Below are 23,171 nucleotides of genomic sequence, written 5' to 3'. Positions count from 1 at the left end.
CCATGACACCAGTTTAAGGTTCGCGCAACTGCATCACCTCGGCAAATCATGAGAGTAACGTCACACTTCATACACATGAATATGAGCCGTCATGTCTGTCTGATCATTAAATATTATTAAAGCCATCAGTCAGTGGACTCGCTTGTTGCTGCTTGTGGAGTTTTCAGGATCTGCTGTGCCACGTCAAAGGACTGCAACAACTTCCTTGTTCGTTAGCCAATCAGCGTGGAGGCAAATTAAGGTCACGTTATTTTACTTGTAAATTAAGCCACGATTTGTGCGTAATTTAACGTTCCAAATTATAAGTGTAAGTATTGTATAGCCCCACTAAGTCTTTGGTTTGACAAATTTGATTACGCATGCACGCATCTGGTTACGTACCCACAGATCGGTTTACGCGCGCTGTAATGGAAAAAAAATGTGGATTGGATTTTCTTATCCAACACAGTCATCATGTGCTGGTTAGGTGCAATACTGAACATTCTTACACAAACAACCTCTAATCACTTGTGTCCTGTTGTACATCAAGTCTAAACATCTGATGTTCCGTTTGACTGACTAATAATTTATGTGTGTGTGATATTTGTTTGTCTTTTACACCCAGTCTCTGGCTCCTTCCTATCTGACTCCCCACCAGACCCAAGGCTGTAAAACCCACCGCATCTTGTCTTAGAAGCTCAATGTTCCTTCCTTTCTGATTACAAGACACTGATGATGCAGAATTGACAATGTAATTATTTTCACTCACGACGAGATAGGTGGCACAAACAATTATATTGGTCCAGAGAGACATTCCACCGTAGTCGGACAGAGGGGTTAAAAGGAAGAAGCAACCTGAGGATCGTGGGCTCTCTGCATCACACCTTCGTGGTGTGTGCACTGATCTCCCAGCTAGTTTTTTAATTGGTGATGTGCAACATCTGTGTTTTTGATTTGCTTTCCCGGTTATTTTTATTTAACATTATTTTTATAATAAATCACACGAAAGTCAACTCTCTCATCTGCTTGCTTATGGGAAATTTCCACCATGCACGCACAAATCTAATCTGACCATAATTTGACTCTATAGCTCTGTGCCAATTCGGAACCAGGGACTGCGCTGTGCTTTGTTGAGATTGTAGCGACTGACACACCACAGATTTCCGTAGCGTGAAAATGGGGTTGTCTTCACTGACATGCACATACGGTATTACCAACAGTTGCTAAGAAACAGTTGCCACTCCAGCTGAGAACCAGTGAAGCAGGTGAACAAACCTGGAAGAAGCAGTGTTCCTGTTGGCTTTGAATTTCTGTGGCATTGTTAAACAGCTACTGTATAAGTTAACTTAAGACTTCAAGAAGTTCTTGGGAAGATTTTTGACCATTTAGATGAGTGATTGTGTTACTGGGCTGGTTGGCACATCCACAGTTCTACTGAGACTGAGTTCTTCTTGCTTGCATTGAGTGGTACGTAGCACATGAGCTATGGAGAACCAGAGCCGTCCCGAGGATATGCTGCTCCTGGAGGGGCTACAGGTCAGCACTCAGACCTCCGTCCTGTCCTTCAGCCTTCTCCTGCTCATCTACATCTTTATTATGCTGACCAACATCAGCCTGCTCATTCTGATCTTTAGCAGCAGGAGCCTCGAGCAGCCAATGTACATGTTCCTCTGTAACATGAGTATTAATGATGTTTTTGGGGCAACAATAGTCATTCCTCACATGCTCAAAGGTCTTCTACTGTTGAACTCAGAGCGGAGCATGCATTACGCTGACTGTGCCTTTCAGGCCCTCTGTGTTCACCTCCATGCGAGTGCTTCTCACACTGTTCTCATGATCATGGCATTTGACCGGTACGTGGCCATCTGCAACCCGCTGCGTTATGCCACCATCATGACCAAGAGGATGGTGGTGAGCCTGTCAGTCACAGCCTGGGCAACAGCTTTTGTGTTGGTAGTAATACTTGTAGGTCTCAGCGTCCGCCTGTCGCGCTGCAGGTCAGTGATATTGAACCCATTTTGTGATAACGCCTCATTGTTTAAACTGTCCTGTGACAATGACAGTGTCCTTATTAACAACATCTATGGCCTCGGCTACACCGTAGTCTTGCTGGGATCCTCTATTGGCAGCGTCACAATAACCTATCTGAAAATCGCTATCTTATGTCTGAGCAGCAGAAACAAGGTGATGAACAGTAGAGCGCTGCAGACCTGTACCACCCACTTGGCTGTGTACGTGATCCTGCTGCTGTCGGCCTTCATCATCGTCATTCTGCATCGTTACCCTGACTTGTCAAGCCACAGGAAAGTGGCGGCTGTCCTGGGACATGTGGCCTTGCCTGCTCTCAATCCTGTCATCTATGGGCTGCAAATCAAAGAGGTGAGGCATAGCATTGTTTCCGTGCTGTACAAGAACAAAGTGACTGCATGAAAATGGAACCAATGCATCAACTCTGAATACGCTTTGCTGAATGGCGCCCCCTACTGGACTGGAGCATGTTTACTCATTACGCATTATTAACACACATTGCCCAATAAACTGGCACCAAAGCCAAGAGAGAGTATTTGCACTTTCAGTCCAGAAACACGAAGGCGAATGTTTAATTAAAAGTACTACCGGTAAATATAATTATTTTAGCAGCACAGTTTGTCTCAGTATATCTCAGTCCATTCCTCCCTCACCCGTGAACAAGACAAGTAAGTTCAGGTCCTCCATATCAAGCCCTGAGGATGTCTGATGAAAACCAATGAAGCTGTCAAGCAAAAAGCCACGAGGGAACGGCCTCAGCTCCTTTTAGGATCTCTGTCGCATAAGCCTTGCTCAGCTGGCCGGAGGACGTTTACGCCCACAGGTGTAAACTTTAAACATATTTTGCACTTTCTATGGATTAAAGAAGTAAAACCTAATATACGGCACAGAATAACTAGATTAAATGTGATTCAACTTTACTGTCATTACACAAGTACAAGGCAACGAAATGCAGGTTGGGTCTAACCAGAAGTACAGTGGGCAGCAAACAGATTTACTATGAACAGATATAAAATGGTTTCTATCGACATATGTGCAGATAAAGTATTCGTAAGGTAAATATGTATGTAGATATATACTAGTTAAGTGTGCTAACTGTACAGTAGCTAACATGAAAAAATGTATGTGCTACAGCAGAGGAACCTGTGTGGAACAGTGAGCAGCAGAATATGTGTGCCCGTCCACTGGCAGCAGTGGAGCCGAGACACTAAATGCAGAAGATCAATTTCGTTGATAAATTGTATGTGATAATGACCAATAAAGGCTTTCTTCTTTTTAAGTTAGAAATATCCAACACTACTTTCAGCAACGTGAACGTGTTGCTTGTTTTCATGTGAGAAACTGAAACCACCAGCATTTAGTTACACAAGCCAATTGAGACATCACAAGTTGCAATGACTGTTTGTAGCTGCTGCAGGTTATGCCGTTCACCTCTGATTCTTCCTTGCAAAACATTTATGGTTGCATAATAGGATCTTTGCGTGTTTATCAGCAGATGAATAGATTTGGCAGGAAATTAACTTTCAGCTTGTGTCCACTTTGTTTCTTTCTGTTTTAGAAGATACAGTAGAAAAACCTGAAGCTCGAAAGATCTGCTTTATAAAACAGGACTGATATAGAAACAATGACTAATGTCACGTGTGCTGATCTTTCTACGAGCTCTCTTGAGCATGGAGAATGAAACTCGAAAACTGGACATTCTACAGCTAGAGGGATTGAGGGCCAGCTCTCAGGCATCCACGGCCGTCTTTCTCTTCCTCCTCCTCATCTTCATCTAAATTGTGGTTTCAAACGTTGGCTTGATAATCCTCATCACGATAGAGATCAGCCTCCATGAACCCATGTATCTGCTCTTCTTCAACATGAGTATTAACGACGTGTTCGGGGCCTCTACTATCATTCCTCATGTGCTGAGTGATGTGTTTGTCCCACATGGCAAGAGGTGCATCCGTTACGTGGACTGTGTCTTTCAGGCTTTCTGTGCTCACTTCTAAGCAGGAATCTCACACACAGTGATCATGATCAAGGCATTTGATCGTGTCTTTTATTTAAACTGCTATTCTTCTGGGCCTCAGCGTCCACCTGAAAATGTTCTCACTAACAACATCTATGGTCTTGGTAGAGCCATGTCCACGATGGCTGGCTCTCTGTGCAGCACGATGCTCACCCATGTGAAGATCGCCTTGCTTGAGCGGCAGCAGCAGGTTGTTGAACACCAAAGCACTGTAGACGTGGACCACTCACTTGGCTGTGTACGTCATCCTGCATAATCATCATCCTTCACCAATTCCCTGAGTTATTGGAACACAGGAAGCAGGCATCTATCTTGTTCCATGTGCTCCGACCTTCTATGAATGCTGTTATTTATGGATTGCACAGTTGTCAGAAAAAATAGTTGTCATATTTACTAGCAGAACTGTGACAGTGTAACTAGGGAATCCAAATGTCTAAATGTTATGTAGAATTTGAACAGTTGTTTATGGATTGGATTCAGATCTAGGGTTCCACAACTTTTTATTAATATTATTATAGAAGTAAATTTATCACGAGGGTTGAGCTCACAAACTGAGCAGCTACACCTGGTCGAACTACAGAATAACTTTAAAGCATCAGTAACTATAGTTTTGACTCCAGTTTCTACTGGACATCACTCTGACTCACAGTCATCAAACGCAGTTACCTTCGTCAGTCACAGTGGAACCAGCACCATCTAGTGATGTACAAACACACTGGATGTGTAAAATAACGTCACAGCACAGACACACAGTAATTTAGCCACCATTAAGCAGGAAGTGGGGCCTTTTCAAAATATAACGCACAATAAAAGTTACGTCCTTTCAACTACTCTGGCTCAGCATCTTCATCAATATTATTATAAACTTATTAGAATAAAACTACATTTAAACAATCGATGCAGAATGCTTGAAATCGGATGTTGGTGTGTACCCACCAAAATAAGAGCCTGATCTTATTGGCTCTTTAAGAGCGTCCTGCTCATTGTCTGCTTCTCTCTGACCTAGTAGACCTGTGGCCACCACACAGTCCACCCAGACATCATCAGCTGTTACCTGGTAACTGTGTTTATCAGTGTGTGTGTGAGCTTAAAAGGGTGACTGCTCACTTTAGGTATCACAGTTATGTGGAGGAAACGTCAATGAATCTGAACAGCGGTTGCTTCAGAGCTTAGGAAGGATTTGAACACTGAATGATGAACCGATTTGAGCAACATGAATCTGTGATATCAGTTAATAGGATAGGATACGACTTTATTAATCCCACAGTGGGGAAATTATTTTGTTCACAGCAGCAGCATAGCAAAAAAGAAAAGGAGACAACAACAGTAATGATAGTGCAAGAAAACAAGAGTGATACTTGTATATACTTGTACTAAGAATACTTGTACATACAACAGTAATAAATTGTGCAAGAACGAGGCATCAAGGTTTTCTCTGCATAGCCTATATATTCACAGTGGCAAACAATGTGATGTGGATGGGGGAGACACTAGACACTGCACAAAGGTGTAAAGCTGTAAATGATTTTGCTGTAACCACTGGTGTTGATGTTGACTCAGTGTGTTGAGGGAAACCATGGTGTGTTTAACGGTGCATCAGACCAGAGACAGAGCTGCTCACAATGTGAATGATGTAAATCCAACTACTGTACCTAAGGATTATGAGTAACACGATTAACTGGACTGAACTGAGATTATCTCAATTTAGGCATAAATGCATCAGCTCATTTTGTTTTTTCAGATGATTTTCACAGGGCTGAAAACAAGAAACAGAGTTGTTGTTTTAATTATAGAGCATGTGGAGAGACTGCTGCCGCTGCTGTGTTCACTCCCAGCTTCCACAGCATCAGCACCACACAGCGTCTCCTTCACAGATGACAGATTAACCCTGATTTCAGGACTCACTGTCGCTCCTTCCTCTACAGGATGGAGAACCAAACCCAGAACCTGGACGTCCTGCAGCTGGAAGGCCTGAACGTCAGGCCCCAGTTCTCCCTCCTGGCCTTTGTTCTCCTCCTGCTCCTCTACACCTTCATTGTGGTGTCCAACCTGAGCCTCATCGTCCTGGTGTCAGTGGAAAGGAGCCTGCATCAGTCCATGTACCTGCTCTTCTGCAACATGAGCATCAACGACGTGTTCGGCGCCACGGCGGTGCTGCCCCGGCTTCTGGCCGACATGCTGACCCCGGTGCCGGCTCGCTGCATCCATTACGTCCAGTGCGCCGTTCAAGCCTTCGCCGCCCACTTCCACGCCGGCACCTCCCACGCCGTGCTCACGATCATGGCGTTGGACCGCTACGTGGCCATCTGCTGCCCTCTGCGCTACGCCGCCATCATGACGGGCGGCGCGGTGCTGAGGCTGTCCGTGGGCGCCTGGGCGGCGGCCTTGCTCTCCGTCGCGGTCCTCATGGCGCTCAGCGTCCGCCTGTCGCGCTGCCGGCGCTTCGTTGCCAACCCTTTCTGCGACAACGCCTCGCTGTTCAAGCTGTCCTGCGAGAACGTCCTCGTCAACCACGTGTACGGCCTGGCCAGCGGCGCGCTCTTCCTCTGCGCCTCTCTGGGCGCCGTCTGCGTCACCTACGCGCGCATCGCCGCCATCTGTCTGAGCAGCCGGAGCCGGGCGCTCAAAGGCCGCGCGCTGCACACCTGCGCCACGCATCTGGCCGCGTATGTGATCATGCTGGTGTCGTCGCTGACCCCCATGATCATCCACCGGAACCCAGAGTGGGCCGACGGCGGCAAGGTGGCGTCGGTCCTGTTCTTTGTTGTGCCCCCGGTTGTGAACCCCGTCATCTACGGCCTGCACTGCAAAGAGCTCAGACACCGGCTCCTCCGCGTGTTTCACCGGCCCAGAGGTCCGGACACAAACATGCCGGGCCCACGATGAAGCCCCGATACGGAACCAGCAACAGAAGCCCCGTGCATGTAGTTAATGACATAAGCTTTTTAAGTGACTATTTTAGGTCATCACGCTGAATGTTGTGTAAAAGTAATAGAATCCTTACAACCTGTTAACCTGTTTTATGAATAAACTTTAATAAAAAACTTTCATTCCTGTAGAATGTACAAACTCGTTCCAAAAAACAATGAACATTATTACTTCGCATTTGAGCTTTGCTGTTGGGCTCAGCTGAGCGTCTCATGCTGCTCAGACTGCTGCCGATCCAGACCCTGGATGCAGCTTATTGTAAAATGTCAAAGAGAGAGAGAAAATGTCAGAGCCTCGGCTGCTGTAACTCTCAAACAAGCTGTAATCTATTGTAGCACTTGTGATAATTACAGTATCTTAAAGGTCACTGATGATGTGCTCTTTATAAAGTCTACAGTCACCAAGCACAATGTGGCCTATGATCTTTTCTATAGCATTAACAAAACATCTTCTTCATCTGTGAGTGTTGGTGAATCCCTGTCAGATGCTCTGTAAACAGGGAGGAGCTCAGTGACTGACACTGGCGTGAACTGTTCGTCAGAACACCTTGTCTGTGTCAGTCTCTTCTGCAGCTGAGGCGGCAGCACAGCTGATCCTGCTCAGGGTTCGTCTGATAGCATCCTGCAGCTCCTTGTTCCTCAGACTGTAGATCAGTGGGTTCAGGAATGGAGTCAGAGCCGAGTAGAGCACAGCAATCACCATCAGCTTGTAATGCACAAACTGGAGTCAGTCTGTCTGGTAGTTATGAGCTTTGGTCTACATTTATCATGGCGGCTTCCTCAATCTACATAAAATAACTGTGTTTTCAACTACTAAACGCAGCTCAGCAACCACTTTATTAAAAAAATTTTCAAGAGACGAGGCTTTGATAAGCTTCAGCTGAGCTTCATTATGTTTAAATGCTTCTCTAACAAAGTCTAAGTCGAAACTATAGTTTAGGTGATCGTTTTATATGTCACTGATCTTGACTAAAGTAAAAATAAAACAAATACATAAAGCATGTTGAAACAAAGGTACAGTAGCAGATCTGAAGTGAACTTCTCTACCTCTGGAGGAAAGTTGCCCACCCGGTAGGAGATGTACACGAAGGAGGCTGAGGTGTAGGAGACGGTCACCACGCTCAGGTGGGCCGCACACGTCCCCAACGCCTTCAGCCGCTCACCGGCAGCCATCTTGGATATGGAAACGCCAATCAGGATGTAGGAGCTAAGGATGAGGACGCCCGTGCTCAGCAGCGACACCAGCGCAGAGAAAAGGGAAACTAAGTTATCCACCGTGGTGTCGGCGCAGGCCAGCCGTCGCACAGATGCCGGGTCGCACCAGCCGTGTCGGACCACGTTGGGGCCGCAGTACGGCTCCTGCCAGGTGATGGCGGCAGCAGGAAGCGTACAAAGGATGCTGAAGCTCCAGGCGCCGGCCACCAGCAGCAGCTGGACGGGCCGGGTCATGATGGAGCCGTAGTGCAGAGGCCTGCAGATGGCCACGTAGCGGTCGTACGCCATGACGGTGAGGATGGAGTGACCAGTGGCACCGAGCTGCACAAAGAAGAACATCTGGAGGAAGCAGCCGGGAACCGAGATGGTCGTCACGCCCCACAGGAGGCTGCACAGCAGTTTAGGGATGGTGGTGGTGGTGTAGACCATGTCCACGAAGGAGAGGTGGGACAGGAAGAAGTACATGGGAGAGCTGAGCTTTGGGTCGGTCAGAACCTGCACCAGGAGAGACAACAGTGAGCACCTGCTGGATCAGGCGCAGCCGAGACTAATGACTTGACAAGCGGGTTTGGTTTGCACCACAACGAGGATCAAGCAGTTTCCTCCCAGGATGATGATGTAACCCAACAAGAGGAAGACAAACACAACCATCTGTGTGTCCCCAAGGCTGGCGAGGCCCTGGATCACGAAGAAGGTGACACCATCAGGCGCTGTGGTGCCGTTAGAATTGGACCTGTGAATGCCTGACACCAGCAAATCGGGTTCTGGAGCAAAGAGACACAAACAGAGAGTTTTCACCCAAACCTTCCATCAACAGACTTTTAGCTCTACTTGTTCTTCACTTGGCTAAACAACTGACAGCGTGAATGATCCAAATGCCGTCTGCATAAGCAGCAGCGCGGCCTCGTCAAGTCAAAAACATGTTCCTGTCTGTTCTGTTCTGAATTAAACCGTCTCAACTGATGCATTTGGTGGAATCAGACATGGAAGTCTGGTAAAGCAGGGCAGCATGAATGTGAGACAGGTTCAGCTCACACTCCACACCATCAACAGATCATACATCCGGTTCTGAGTAGCTCATGAGTTGATCAGGACCTGTCTAATTCATGCATCAGTCCAGCTGGACTCACGCTGGTTCTGACCCTTGTCATCCCACAGCAGCATCAGTCACATTACTACCAGTGATCAGCAGTGAATCAAGCTAAGGATGGATCAAACCCGGCGTCAGTCACAGACCTGCAGCTCTGTCCAGTGAAAACAACTCCATGACTTCAGACCCACATGTGGAAGACCTGCAGGCACAAAAACACTGAACAAGAGCAACGGCATAAACAACTAACGATGAAGACCGAGTGGGCAGAACCTCACCTCAGAACCTGGGTCCAGGTCTCTGCTGCACGTCTTGTCTTTTTAAGAGCAGCCAGTGATTTGGTGAAGGAACATGAACTAATCTGACATCAGGCTCCAGTACAGGTCACAGAGGGACCTGTTTTAGCAGACGATCAAGCATAATTACTCTGTTGTCATGGTAACGGCTACTGGTTCTCATTAGAGAAAACTTTTGCAGAAAACATGCAGTCATTAATTCTGTTTCTTTGCTCGTTAGGTGTGTGTATACGAGGTCGCAATCATTAGCGACTTTGTTTGCACCAGCAAAACAGCTTCAATTAATACTACACTGACCTTGTTCTCTTCCTGTCGGGTCTGAACCAACAGAGGGGGCATGGGGCAGTCCAGTAGACTCGGTTTTACAGAGTCCAGTGGACTCGATTCTTTAGGGACTAGTGGACTCACTTCTACAGGCCCGTGGGACTTCTGGGTCCGGTGGTCTCTGTCCTTTTGACGGCATCCTGTAGATCAGGGAGTTTATCTTCAGAGTGAGAGCAGCAACAACGCTATGGACCTAAACAAAGACAAACCCTGATGTGTGATAAAATATGTCCTGAAGACGGTTCTGTAATTATGATTTAGTTCATCCAACTTCTAAATGTCTGAAGGCAAAACACATCAGTGGTGGTGTAGACCATGTCCACAACGTAGCGCTGGAACAGGAAAAGGAGAGAGGTGAGCTTTGGGACGACCAGAACCTGCAGCTCCTGCAGCAGGAGACAGTGTCATATTCAGAGTTTAGATCAGCTTAGATCAAAGAGACACAACTTCCTGTGTACACGCAAACTAAAACCATGTGACGAGTCCTGAAGACTTGGCTGGTACCACAAAGATGATGATGGTGCTACTGAGAGTCTGCAGAACGAAGCCACAGCTTAGACAGAACAGGCTGGCGACATGTGGCTGAAAACAACCTGCCCTTATTATTATTATTATTATTATTATTCCTCATCATTAGCACATGATGGAGTCTCAGACCTCTAAGACTCAGGCTCCATGGGCAGTGAAAAACGGCTGCAGAACCAGAACCACAGACATTAGGTGATGATCAGATCATGTAACGTCCAGGTTCAGACTCCAGTGGTCAAATAAAGACGCCACCTCAGCTTCTAGTTCACTGATTCAAACTTTATTAATCTAGAATGAAACTGCTTTCCCTGCAGAAAGGGAACGAAAGGGGCTTAAAACAGAAGAACAGACCAGCAGAATGATGACAGACAGGTCTTAAAAAAGAATGATCTACAAACTTTAATCACACAAACTTACACTTATGAATTAAACACAAGGCAGCACCGGGTCCACAAGGACCCAGAACTTCTGACAAGCGTTCACGTTAACTGTTGTGGTTCATCGACTGCTTTGTGTTCGTTCACGCCATGGCTCAGTTGTGTTTGATCCTCTGTGCTGGACTCGACTGGTTTTGCTGGTTTGGGTCCAGGTCCAGACTGGTAGAATGTGAATTAGCCCAGAGCAGTGTGTGAACAGAACCACCAGTTCAACCAGAGCAGAGTCTGTGAGATTTGGGGTTTTCTGGTTAAACTTTTTTTTGTTTTTAGGGTTCCTGAAAACAGTCTGTTTTGAACAGAACATGCGGGATCCATTTTACAAGTCACAAAATGACCTAAAGTCCACATTACACAAGGATTCACATCCTATCACTGCTTCAACCAGTTTTCTCACAGATCACTGGATTTCCTCTGATTGTGATGCCGGTGTCTCCTCACCGGGACCAGTTTGGACAGACACCTGTGGATCTCCTTGGACTGCAGCCCGTAGATGACGGGGTTCAGGCTGCCCGGCACTGTGTGGAACAGGATGGCGGCCGTCTTCCTGAGCTCTGCGTGCTGGGGGAAGCGGTGGAGGACGACGAACACCAGCCCGCTGAGCAGCATCAGCACATACACACAAAGGTGGCTGCTGCAGGTGGTCCGGGCCCTGCAGGTGGTCCGGGCCCAGCCACTCAGACGCCTGCTGCTGCTGCTCACGCAGGCCGCCGCGATCTTGGAGTAGGTGAGGACGATGCAGGCAGCGGAGGAGGAGAGCAGCAGGCCGGTGTAGGCCAGGCCGTAGACGTTGGCCACGGCCGCGTCATCACACGACAGCTTGAACAGAGACGCGTTGTCACAGTAGGGGTTCGCGATCAGTGTCCTGCACCGGTTCAGCCGCAGAGTCAGACCCAGCAGAACCCCGACTAAAACCAAGCCCGCTCCCCAGGCGCCGGCCGTCAGCTGGACCACCCGCCTGTCCGTCATGATGGAGGCGTAGCGCAGCGGGCGGCAGATAGCCACGTACCTGTCGAAGGCCATGACCATGAGCACGGTGTGCGAGTTGGCGCAGAACAGGTGCGTGGCGAACGCCTGGACCACGCACTCGTAGAAGTGAATGAGGCGCTGAGACGGAGGCAGCAGAACGTCGGCGAGCAGCCGCGGAACCAGAAGCGCGTTCCCCATGACATCGTTGGCGGCCAGGCTGCAGAAGAGCAGGTACATGGGCTGACGGAGGCTCCGCTGCGTCAGGATCAGGCCCACGATGGCCGCGTTGGCCAGAAGGATGAAGACGAAGGAGCAGAGCAGCAGCAGGAAGACCGGGTAGCGGCTGCTGCTGGAGACCGACAGGCCCTCCAGCTGCAGCGTCAGGCTGTTCACCGTGGAGTTCTCCATGGAGCCAGCGCTATTATTGCTATTTGCACAAAGGCTTGAACCATGGGTTCGGCTGCAGATCGGAGCCTCCAGCTCGAGGCTCCTTCTCCTCAGGACGTTGTGTGTTGGTTTTATTTCAGGAGGCTCCTCAGGGAAACATCTCCATGATGTAAGATGTGGGCGGGTGAAGCGTGTCAACTAGAACCTCATGAGGGAACCCGTGTGAGGGAACCCATGTGAGGAAAGCAGCGTGTGCAGGTTGTGGCTCACTCTGAGTAGACGGTAGTTTATCTGTATTCTGGTTTTGCTTTGAAGCACTTTCTCGGTTCTGTGGCTTCCCTGCAGCTACATGGTGCAGCCGTTAGAGCCGGAGCAACGTGGTTTACTAGCGACTGAAACGTGGGAACTGCTTCAGCTGCTGTGTTAAGACAAAGTGGAGGCCTTTCATGTGCTTCTTTCATACATCAAATAGAGAAATAAAAACTGAGTTTGGTTTTAATGGCTGCTCCGTCAGGGCATTGGTTCTCACCAGAGTTTGTGTCCTTCTGCTTGTTTCCCTCTTTCATCAGAATCAGTGAAATCAGAACCAGTCATTTTATTTGAAAATTACTTTCACATTCATTCAGGTCACAAGATGTAGCTGGTTCAATGTGCTACTGTAACATTAACGTTGGACTGGGTCGTCTTCGGGTCATGACTCTGTATTGACGTGCTTTGTGGCTGAAACTGCAGCAGACCTGAACCTTCTCAAAGCTTTTCTGATGCCATCTCGCAGATCCTTGTTCCTCAGACTGTGGATCATTGGATTCAGGAAAGGAGTAAGAGCAGCATAAACTACAGCAACGATGATACGAACCTGGAACAGCAAACAACACAGTGGGTCATTGTCAAGTGATCAAATCTACATTGTTGTGTGAAGACAAAGGAAGCTGGACGGTCCCTCACACCAACACACTGTTCTGCCTCTTGAAACTCAGTCAAATCAAAATGCAAACTGGGTCTAGTTTTCAGAACTGTGTCGTTCATCAGCTCCTCCCTGCAACCACACAAGACCCCAAAAGCGTCATTGTGAATGTCAGCAAGCCTGCGTGAGCAAAGCGGGTGTTATACAGACATCAAAGGAGGGTGGTTCATGGTTTTACCTCTGGAGGAAAGTTGCCCACCCGGTAGGAGATGTACACGAAGGAGGCTGAGGTGTAGGAGACGGTCACCACGCTCAGGTGGGCCGCACACGTCCCCAACGCCTTCAGCCGCTCACCGGCAGCCATCTTGGATATGGAAACGCCAATCAGGATGTAGGAGCTAAGGATGAGGACGCCCGTGCTCAGCAGCGACACCAGCGCAGAGGACAGTGACACCATGTTGGTCACCGTGGTGTCGGCGCAGGCCAGCTGCCGCACAGACGACAGGTCGCACCAGCCGTGTCGGACCACGTTGGGGCCGCAGTACGGCTCCTGCCAGGTGAGCAGCACGCACGGCACAGAGCAGGCGGCGCTGAAGCTCCAGGCGCCGGCCACCAGCAGCAGCTGGACGGGCCGGCTCATGATGGAGCCGTAGCGCAGAGGCCTGCAGATGGCCACGTAGCGGTCGTACGCCATGACGGTGAGGATGGAGCGAGAGGTGACGCTGAGATGAATAAAGAAATACATCTGGAGGAAGCAGCCGGGAACCGAGATGGTCGTCACGCCCCACAGGAGGCTGCACAGCAGTTTAGGGATGGTGGTGGTGGTGTAGACCATGTCCACGAAGGAGAGGTGGGACAGGAAGAAGTACATGGGAGAGCTGAGCTTTGGGTCGGTCAGAACCTGCAGCAGAAGAATGTGTGTTGATTACATCAGAACCAGCTGTCAGCGAAGCCAGAAGTGAGGAGCATTGGTCCGTACCACAAAGATGATGCTGCTGTTTCCTCCCAGGATGATGACGTAACACAGCAGCACAATCACAAAGAGGATCATCTGCTTATCCCCGAGGCTGCTGAGGCCCTGGATGATGAAGAAGCTGACACCGTCAGAACCTCTGCTCCCATTGGATGTGGACCTGTAACCTGGATGAGGAGAAACGTCAGAGTTTGTAGATTCCAGCAGCAGCAGCAGCAGCAGCTCATCACACGTTTAATCCTAGTCACACCTATCTGACCCAAAATTACAGAATACACAGCATCAGAACATCATATCACAGCCCGTCTGACAGCTTTGCTTTGAGAATAACAGAATAAAAATGTGCTAGAATAAGAAGCAGAATCACTCAGAGACCTCCAGCATTTTGAGGTGAAATGTGAAATGGAAAGATGTCCATTTGTGTTCAGACGAGCCGCTGGACGTGTGCAGAACCGCTGTGGATGCTGTGGCCTTCACGCTGTGATGCAGCAGCGGCGACTGCAGTCTCAGTCCCAGTGTGCTCTGCTGGGTTGGCTCAGATAAAGGCAGAACCTGTTGGCTGGCCCTCGTTGTGCCTCTTCAAACAAGCCACCTAATTGCTCATTAAACTGCAGATTTTAATGAGAACAGGAAATCATCATTAGACAAACTTACATCAGACTCTGCATCTAAAATGTGAAATGCACAGAGGAAAGGGAGACGATCACCGAAGGGACCTGCTTCCAGTGTCTGAATAGGAACCAGACAAACTTAATGATCTGGGTTTCCACTGTTAACGATCGTTTGCTTCAGACCTTTGGCCTCATCAAACCATGAAGGAATCATTAGACGGCACATTTTCACCATAATGAAGTTTCCGTGTGTGTGTGTGTGTGTGTGTGTGTGTGTGTGTGTGTGTGTTTGTGTGTCCTTGCAGTTATATCAGTGTGGGGCCTCAAATCCTTTTTTTCTACCGAAGTGGGGCCCTATGGTCACAACTCAACTTTAAAGGCCTTTTTGAGAGTGAAGATGTGATTTTAGGGCTGAAGTTAGAATTGAGGTATGGTTCAGATTAGAGCAAAAGTTAGACGTCTGCCTTTATTTGTGATGGTAAGGGTGAGGGGCTAGGGAAGGGGGGGGGGGGGCACATCTGAGTACCACAAGCTCTGAGCTTGTTGCATCCGATAGTTTTCATCGTACCATTCAACATGAGCATAAAGGACGTTATCCCAAACCGATCTGCAGCACGAGACAAAAGACTCTGGTTGTCACCAACTGATCTCTTCAGTTCAAAGACATTATTTTAATGCAGGTTCATGTTAATGCTTCGTTTGTTCTGTGACATGGATAAATGAATAGTTTTCACAACGAGGCAGCAACAAGGAATGGTTTGTTTTCTGCACAATGAGACACACGACTTCAACAAGAGTCTGTGAAGTCTGTTTGGTTACGTTACATCTACTGTATTGTAGAGTTTGATCCAAGCTAAGCCAAGTTAGCCTGTTAGCTCAGTCACCCTGCTGCTGGAGTGGGCCCTGGGCCCGCTGGTGGTCTGGGCTGAGCTGGTTCTATGTGACTGTTCCAGAGTCAGCTCACATTTTAAACAACTTTACATAATCAAACGCCACCATTTTCACATGGAGAGCATGAGCACCATCTTCTTCTTTGTGTGATTGTGCCAGAACATACATGTCAAATGCTCCCAAGTCTTAATGTGCCTGTTAATGTGCACATGTGCAGAGAGGACTGTGGCTATGCCAACATCTAGAACATGTAGATGTCTCTTCTATGGTATAATGTTCTTACACATGAGGCAGCAGGTCAGACAACAGCAGCAGATGTAATGTTTGTCATCCTCATGGAACCAACAGACCAAAGACAGTTCGTCAGCCACATATGAGGAAACAAGACACAGGAAATAATTTTTAACAGCAGGGTTTTATTAAAATACTTGATGTGTAACAAGCGGAAACACATTAGAGACAATAGGCTGAGACTAGACCTGACGAAAGGCGGACGCAGAGCAGCTGTCAACAAGGAATCCAGGAGAAGACGTCTGAAGAGATTTGATTTTGAATGGGCAGTTGTTGAGGCATAAAGTGATGCAAATTAAAATGGGTGACATATCATATAAACATGATTATAAGTCCACATTTTCTCTTTATCTACATCTCAAACCAAATAATGTATGTATCTAACAATAATAACAGTTTGCTTCATCCCTGCTTGTGTACAGTGATGCTGACGATGATGTCATCATTTTGTGGGACAGGCCGTGACGGTGAAGAGCTTGATGATGCTGGTGCGCAGCTCTTTGCTGACCAGTCCGTAGATGATGGGATTGATGCTCGGTGGGACGATTACAAACAGGATGCTGATGAACTGTCTCACGTTTTGGGAAACTGATGGGAACCTCTGACTCACAATTGCTGTCATCGTAGCAATTTCATAGATCACATACACAAAAATGTGGGAGGCGCATGTCTGAAAGGCCTTCCTGCAAACTCCTCTGCCATGTTTTACAGAAGCGTGAAGGATTCTGATGTAGGAAAATGCAATGATGAGGAAATCTCCTGTATTCAAACACCAGGTCATGGACAAACCTAGAAAACCAGGAAACACATCATGTAAACCTCCATCAGCCCAGTAATGGCTGTGCGTCAGAGGCCAAGTAGCAGCGGTTAAAGCAGGGCACTCACCGTAGATGTCGTTTCCTGGCGTGGGACCACAGGCCAGGTTCAGGATGGCTCTGTTGCTGCAGTACACGTGTCGTATGACGTTGCCACAGAGCGGCTCGTCGATGTGGAAGACGAACAGCACAGCGATGAACAGCACAGCCGCGCACCAGGCCAGAGCGCAGCAGGCGTGGAGGCGAGCGGACGTCATGATGGAGTGGTAGCGCAGAGGCTCGCACACGCCCACGTACCTGCGGACGCCCACGTTAGCCACGCCAACACGCACACACACACACACACTCACAGGCAGGCAGGCAGGCAGGCAGGCAGGCAGGCGCTGGGCTCTCACCTGTCATAGGCCATGGCGGCCAGAACCGTCTGCATGGCCACGCCGGTCGCCTGCACGCAGAAGGCCTGAGCGATGGCTGAGGCGTAGCCCATCCTCCTCTCCCCCGTCAGGAGGTGCAGCATGAGGCGAGGCAGCACGGACGTGGCCAGCAGCACGTCACAAACCAGCAGGTGGCAGATCATGATGAACATGGGTCTGTGCAGGTTCTTGTCTAGCACGATGACGCACAGCACCGCTCCATTCGCCAACAGAACCAGCAGGTAGTTAAGCAGAGCCAGGACGAAGAGGAGGGAGCCGCAGCCCGGGGGCACGAAGAAGCCCTCCAGCTCAAAGACGATGGGCTGCTTGAGAGGAGTCAGCGAGGTGGCGTTGGCCATCCAGAGCAGCGCCGCCCTGCACCCACGTCCCACAAGCTCAACACAACAGAACCTGAAGGCAGCCCAGCTTTGCAATTCATAGGATCGGACAGCGACACAAGCAGTGGATCAGGAATGAGCAGAGGAGCCCTCGCTGCCTGGATGCTGCTCTCGACACGTGCTTCTCATAAGGATCCAGTCTGATCACTGCCCACAGCTACTGTCTGTCACACAAGGCGCCGCCCCCCTGCTGGGACTAGTCTGCCTGCAGACGTGTGTCACCTTAGTGATGAGGGAAGTGTTTCTAGTTGACGTCAACCAGTAAGGTCGTAGGCAGCGTTCCACCTGCTGAACACATGGATTTAGCTGTAAGTGCTGCTCAGGACTGACACCTTTTAGACGTCCTTGTTTGCTGAATTTAATACATAGACAAGGGGGCTCCACAGGAACTAGTCACTGAGCAGACGTGAGCTGCTCAGTGACTCGAAGATGCAAACCAGGAGTTCTGACAGTACACAATGAGCCACGGTGTGTGTTACCTGCAGCCAAACACCAAGACCAGGACATGTGCAGCTTTATAGAGTGAGGAGATAACGGGGTGCTGGCCAGGTTCTGGCTGAGGACCTCCAGCCTGGAGCCGTCACTTCACATGCTGGGACTGTTCCCATAATCCACACTGACCCACGCTGACCCACATTGACTCACACTGGCCCACACTGACCTACACTGACTCACACTGACTCACACTGACCCACACTGACCTATGTTGACCGACACTGACTCACATTGACCTACACTGACTCACACTGACTCACACTGGCCCACACTGACTCACACTGACTCACACTGGCCCACACTGACCTACACTAACCCAAACTAACTCACACTGGTCCACACTGATCCACGCTGACCCACACTGACTCACACTGACCCACACTGACTCACATTGACCTACACTGACTCACACTGACTCACACTGGCCCACACTGACTCACACTGACTCACACTGACCTACACTCACTCACACTGGCCCACACTGACCTACACTGACTCACTCTGACCTACACTGACCCACATTGACTCACACTGGCCCACACTGACCTACACTGACTCACACTGACTCACACGGACCCACACTGGCCCACACTGACTCACACTGACCTACACTGACTCACACTGACTCACACTGACCTACACTGACTCACACTGACTCACACTTATTCACACTGACCTACACTGACTCACACTGACTCACACTGGCCCACACTGACTCACACTGACCTACACTGACTCACACTGACTCACACTGACCTACACTGACCCACACTAACTCACACTGGTCCACACTGATCCACGCTGACCCACACTGACTCACACTGGCCCACACTGACTCACACTGACTCACACTGGTCCACACTGATCCACGCTGACCCACATTGACTCACACTGGCCCACACTGACCTACACTGACTCACACTGACTCACACTGACCCACACTGACCTATGTTGACCGGCACTGACTCACATTGACCTACACTGACTCACACTGACTCACACTGGCCCACACTGACTCACACTGACTCACACTGGCCCACACTGACCTACACTGACCCAAACTAACTCACACTGGTCCACACTGATCCACGCTGACCCACACTGACTCACACTGACCCACACTGACTCACACTGACCTACACTGACTCACACTGACTCACACTGGCCCACACTGACTCACACTGACCTACACTGACTCACACTGACTCACACTGACCTACACTGACTCACACTGACTCACACTTATTCACACTGACCTACACTGACTCACACTGACTCACACTGGCCCACACTGACTCACACTGACCTACACTGACTCACACTGACTCACACTGACCTACACTGACCCACACTAACTCACACTGGTCCACACTGATCCACGCTGACCCACACTGACTCACACTGGCCCACACTGACTCACACTGACTCACACTGACCTACACTCACTCACACTGGCCCACACTGACCTACACTGACTCACTCTGACCTACACTCAATCACACTGGCCCACACTGACCTACACTGACTCACTCTGACCTACACTGACTCACACTGACTCACACTGGCCCACACTAACCTACACTGACCCACACTAACTCACACTCGTCCACACTGATCCACACTGACCCACACTGACTCACACTGACCCACACTGACTCACATTGACCTACACTGACTCACACTGACTCACACTGACTCACACTGGCCCACACTGATCCACACTTACCTACACTGACCCACACTGACTCAAACTGGGCCACACTCACCCACACTGCCCCACACTGACTCAAACTGACCCACGCTGACCCACTGATCCACGCTGACCCACACTGACCCACACTGACCCACACTGACCCACACTGTCTCACACTGACTCACACTGACCTACACTGGCCCACACTAACTCACACTGGTCCACACTGATCCACGCTGACCCACACTGACTCACACTGACCCACACTGACCCACGCTGACCCACACTGACTCACACTGACCTACACTGACCCACACTGACTCACGCTGACCCACACTGACCTACACTGACTTACACTGTGTCAGGTTCTGGCTCTGTTCCTTGTTTTATTTTGGTTCCAGTTTCCATTTCCGGTTTTATTTTGGTAGCACTCCCGGTTTCTGTTTCTGTGCCTGCTTTACTTCCTGTTTACCTGTTGTCACAGCTGTTCCCTGTCAGTACCGGTCTTCATTACATACACCTGTTTAGTATCAGTAATTAAGTCACGTTGTATTTAACCACCACCTGTGTCCTCAGTTCCCCGCCAGATCGTCGTTTGTGTGTACCCGTCATAGTTCCCAGTTTCCTTGATTCGGTCCGGCCGTGTTTTACGTACCTTGTTTCTGGACTGTTGACTCTGAGCCTGCCTTATCCCTGTCTGTTCTGTCTGCCCTGGTGTTGTACCCGCCTGTTACCGACCTTGCCTGCCTGACCACGATCTGACGCTCGATGATTCTGGTATTATATTTCTCTCGTGTATGAACCTTGCCTGTCCCTAACGTCGTCTCTGCCTAACCGGAATAAACCACCTTTTGATCACCGTCAACCTGTGTAAGCTGTGCATTTGGGTCCTCATCCGAGCGTTCCTGACAGAACGATCTGGCCAGACTTGGACCCAGCCAGCACTCAGCCTCCGGTCAGGTCAGTGACTGTTTGTCCTTGCTTCTTTTTTTTAACGGCGAGTATTATCCACCCGAGGGAGTATGGAGTTCACCTGCGCCGAGCTACCTAGCGATCTACAGACTTATTTTAAAATCCTCGCGGAGGATTACCGACGAGCGCGTAACCCGGAAAACCAGCGCAGCGCCGTGGAGGTGGCGATATTGACTTTGGAGGACGAGGACAGCGTGTTAGAGCGCTCCAGTGTTCGTCGCCTCTATGAGCGATTGTGCGCAAGGTTCGATGAGCTAAGCGACGCGCTCCGCACCACGCCAGCGCCGGTCGCACCGCCGATGGTTTCGGTTTCCTCCTCCCAGCCCCGTCGGACCGTCGTGTCTGCACCAACCTGCCCAGCTCCATGTTTGTTCCGCTGGGAGGACTTCCTGCACTCATGCGGTCCCCCGTCTCCAGCCCAGCCGCGCGCTGTTCAGTCTCCAGTCCAGTCGCGAGCTGTTCAGTCTCCAGCTCAGTCGTGTTTTGCCCAGTCTCCAGCTCAGTCATGTTTTGCCCAGTCCCCAGTTCAGCCGTGTTTGGCCCAGTCTCCAGCTCAGTCGTGTTTTGCCCAGTCCCCAGCTCAGTCGTGTTTTGCCCAGTCCCCAGTTCAGCCGTGTTTTGCCCAGTCCCTAGTTCATCCATGCTCCGCTCAGGCTCCAGTCGCCGTTCAGCCTCGCCACGCTCATGCTCTAGTGCAGCCCTGGCACGCTCAGGTTCCAGCCCCAGTCCAGTCGAGCCCAGTCCAGTCGAGCCCAGTCCAGGTCCCAATCCAGTCGAGCCCAGTCCAGTCGAGCCCAGTCCAGATCCCAGTTGAGTCGAGCCCAGTTGAGTCGAGCCCAGTTCAGTCGAGCCCAGTTCAGTCGAGCCCCGTCCAGATCCCAGTTCAGTCGAGCCCGGCTCTAGCGAGGAGCCTGAGGGCAGCGCCGCCGGCTCTAGCGAGGAGCCTGAGGGCAGCGCCGCCGGCTCTAGCGAGGAGCCTGAGGGCAGCGCCGCCGGCTCTAGCGAGGAGCCTGAGGGCAGCGCCGCCGGCTCTAGCGAGGAGCCTGAGGGCAGCGCCGCCGGCTCTAGCGAGGAGCCTGAGGGCAGCGCCGCCGGCTCTAGCGAGGAGCTTGAGGGCAGCGCCGCCGGCTCTAGCGAGGAGCCTGAGGGCAGCGCCGCCGGCTCTAGCGAGGAGCCTGAGGGCAGCGCCGCCGGCTCTAGCGAGGAGCCTGAGGGCAGCGCCGCCGGCTCTAGCGAGGAGCCTGAGAGCAGCGCCGCCGGCTCTAGTGAGGATGCCATTTCAGTTCCCGTTCCTGTCGGCCAAGTAGATGCCGTTCCCGTTCCTGTCGGCCAAGTAGATGCCGTTCCCGTTCCTGTCCCAGTCCCTGTCGGCCAGGTTGCGGCCGTCCCGGTTCCTGTCCCAGTCCCTGTCGGCCAGGTTGCGGCCGTCCCGGTTCCTGTCCCAGTCCCTGTCGGCCAGGTTGCGGCCGTTCCGGTTCCTGTTCCTGTTCCTGTCGGCCATGTTGCGGCCGTTCCAGTCCCTGTTCCTGTTCCTGTCGGCCATGTTGCGGCCGTTCCAGTCCCTGTTCCTGTCGACCATGTTGCGGCCGTTCCAGTCCCTGTTCCTGTCGGCCATGTTGCGGCCGTTCCAGTCCCTGTTCCTGTCGGCCATGTTGCGGCCGTTCCAGTCCCTGTTCCTGTCGGCCATGTTGCGGCCGTTCCAGTCCCTGTTCCTGTCGGCCATGTTGCGGCCGTTCCAGTCCCTGTTCCTGTCGGCCATGTTGCGGCCGTTCCAGTCCCTGTTCCTGTCGGCCATGTTGCGGCCGTTCCAGTCCCTGTTCCTGTTCCTGTCGGCCATGTTGCGGCCGTTCCAGTCCCTGTTCCTGTTCCTGTCGGCCATGTTGCGGCCGTTCCTGTCCCTGTTCCTGTTCCTGTCGGCCATGTTGCGGCCGTTCCTGTCGGCCATGTTGCGGCCGTTCCTGTCGGCCATGTTGCGGCCGTTCCTGTCGGTCATGTAGCTGCCGTTCCAGTTCCTGTTTCCGTCGATCCTGTAGCTACCGCTCCAGTCCCTGTTTCCGTCGATCCTGTAGCTGCCGCTCCAGTCCCTGTTTCCGTCGATCCTGTAGCTGCCGCTCCAGTCCCCGTTCCTGTCGGCCCGGTAGCGGCCGTTCTAGCCCCCATTCCCGTCAGTCTCGGAGTGGCAGTCCCTGCGCACCTCCAGGAGGAGGTCGCGCCAGCTGCAGTCCCTGCGCACCTCCAGGAGGAGGTCGCGCCAGCTGCAGTCCCTGCGCACCTCCAGGAGGAGGTCGGGCCAGCTGCAGTCCCTGCCGACCCCCAGGAGGAGGTCGGGCCAGCTGCAGTCCCCGCCGACCTCCAGGAGGAGGTCGCGCCAGCCGGAGCTGCCACCGCGGTTCCCGCCGACCTCCAGGAGGAGGTCGCCCCCGTCCTAGTTCCCGCCGACATCCAGGGGAAGGTCGCTCCTGCATCGGTTCCTGGCGGCTCGGCCCCGGCCGCACCTGCATCGGTTCCTGGCGGCCCGGCTCCG

General features: G+C 51.0%; 6 protein-coding genes and 1 pseudogene across 7 annotated transcripts; 3 read left to right on the top strand and 4 right to left on the bottom strand.

Annotated features, from left to right (window-relative positions):
• The first annotated feature begins 1,464 nt into the window (after nt 1–1,464).
• On the top strand, nt 1,465–2,409 carry LOC114869902 (olfactory receptor 2A25-like). The gene has a single exon (XM_029174455.1). The coding sequence runs from the start codon at nt 1,465–1,467 to the stop codon at nt 2,407–2,409; it is 945 nt and encodes a 314-aa protein (XP_029030288.1).
• Nucleotides 2,410–3,677: 1,268 nt separating this feature from the next.
• On the top strand, nt 3,678–4,402 carry LOC114869901 (olfactory receptor 6C1-like; annotated as a pseudogene).
• Nucleotides 4,403–5,947: 1,545 nt separating this feature from the next.
• On the top strand, nt 5,948–6,918 carry LOC114869900 (olfactory receptor 5F1-like). Its single transcript, XM_029174454.2, has one exon. The coding sequence runs from the start codon at nt 5,948–5,950 to the stop codon at nt 6,905–6,907; it is 960 nt and encodes a 319-aa protein (XP_029030287.1). The 3' UTR covers nt 6,908–6,918.
• A 123-nt stretch (nt 6,919–7,041) lies between these two features.
• LOC114869899 (olfactory receptor 6N1-like) lies at nt 7,042–10,190 on the bottom strand. Its single transcript, XM_055502088.1, has 5 exons — nt 10,145–10,190; nt 9,847–10,013; nt 8,743–8,967; nt 7,996–8,658; nt 7,042–7,654 (listed from the first exon to the last, which is right to left on the bottom strand). The coding sequence occupies exons 1-5, from the start codon at nt 10,188–10,190 to the stop codon at nt 7,487–7,489; spliced, it is 1,269 nt and encodes a 422-aa protein (XP_055358063.1). The 3' UTR covers nt 7,042–7,486.
• A 757-nt stretch (nt 10,191–10,947) lies between these two features.
• Nucleotides 10,948–12,212, bottom strand: LOC121202728 (olfactory receptor 4E1-like). Of its 2 annotated transcripts, XM_055514660.1 has the most exons (2): nt 11,299–12,212; nt 10,948–11,124 (listed from the first exon to the last, which is right to left on the bottom strand). In XM_055514660.1, exons 1-2 carry the CDS (start codon nt 12,210–12,212, stop codon nt 11,013–11,015), a joined length of 1,026 nt encoding a protein of 341 aa, XP_055370635.1. In that variant the 3' UTR covers nt 10,948–11,012. The 2 variants fall into 2 exon arrangements, with proteins under 2 accessions (XP_055370635.1, XP_040929692.1); XM_041073758.2 differs by having other exon boundaries at nt 11,037–12,212.
• Nucleotides 12,213–12,882: 670 nt separating this feature from the next.
• LOC114869897 (olfactory receptor 10J4-like) lies at nt 12,883–15,242 on the bottom strand. The gene is made up of 4 exons (XM_029174450.1): nt 15,206–15,242; nt 14,075–14,235; nt 13,334–13,996; nt 12,883–13,047 (listed from the first exon to the last, which is right to left on the bottom strand). The coding sequence occupies exons 1-4, from the start codon at nt 15,240–15,242 to the stop codon at nt 12,883–12,885; spliced, it is 1,026 nt and encodes a 341-aa protein (XP_029030283.1).
• Nucleotides 15,243–15,985: 743 nt separating this feature from the next.
• On the bottom strand, nt 15,986–17,547 carry LOC114869895 (olfactory receptor 2K2-like; the record flags this gene model as incomplete). Its single annotated transcript, XM_029174449.3, has 3 exons — nt 15,986–16,650; nt 16,747–16,973; nt 17,072–17,547. Coding segments are annotated over 3 exons (1,050 nt in total), but the record flags the coding sequence as incomplete, so codon positions are not given.
• Between the last annotated feature and the right edge of the window lie 5,624 nt (nt 17,548–23,171).

This window comes from Betta splendens, chromosome 14 (assembly GCF_900634795.4).
Source record: "Betta splendens chromosome 14, fBetSpl5.4, whole genome shotgun sequence".
NCBI classification, from domain to species: domain Eukaryota; kingdom Metazoa; phylum Chordata; class Actinopteri; order Anabantiformes; family Osphronemidae; genus Betta; species Betta splendens.
This window is presented reverse-complemented; position numbering and strand designations above follow the sequence as displayed.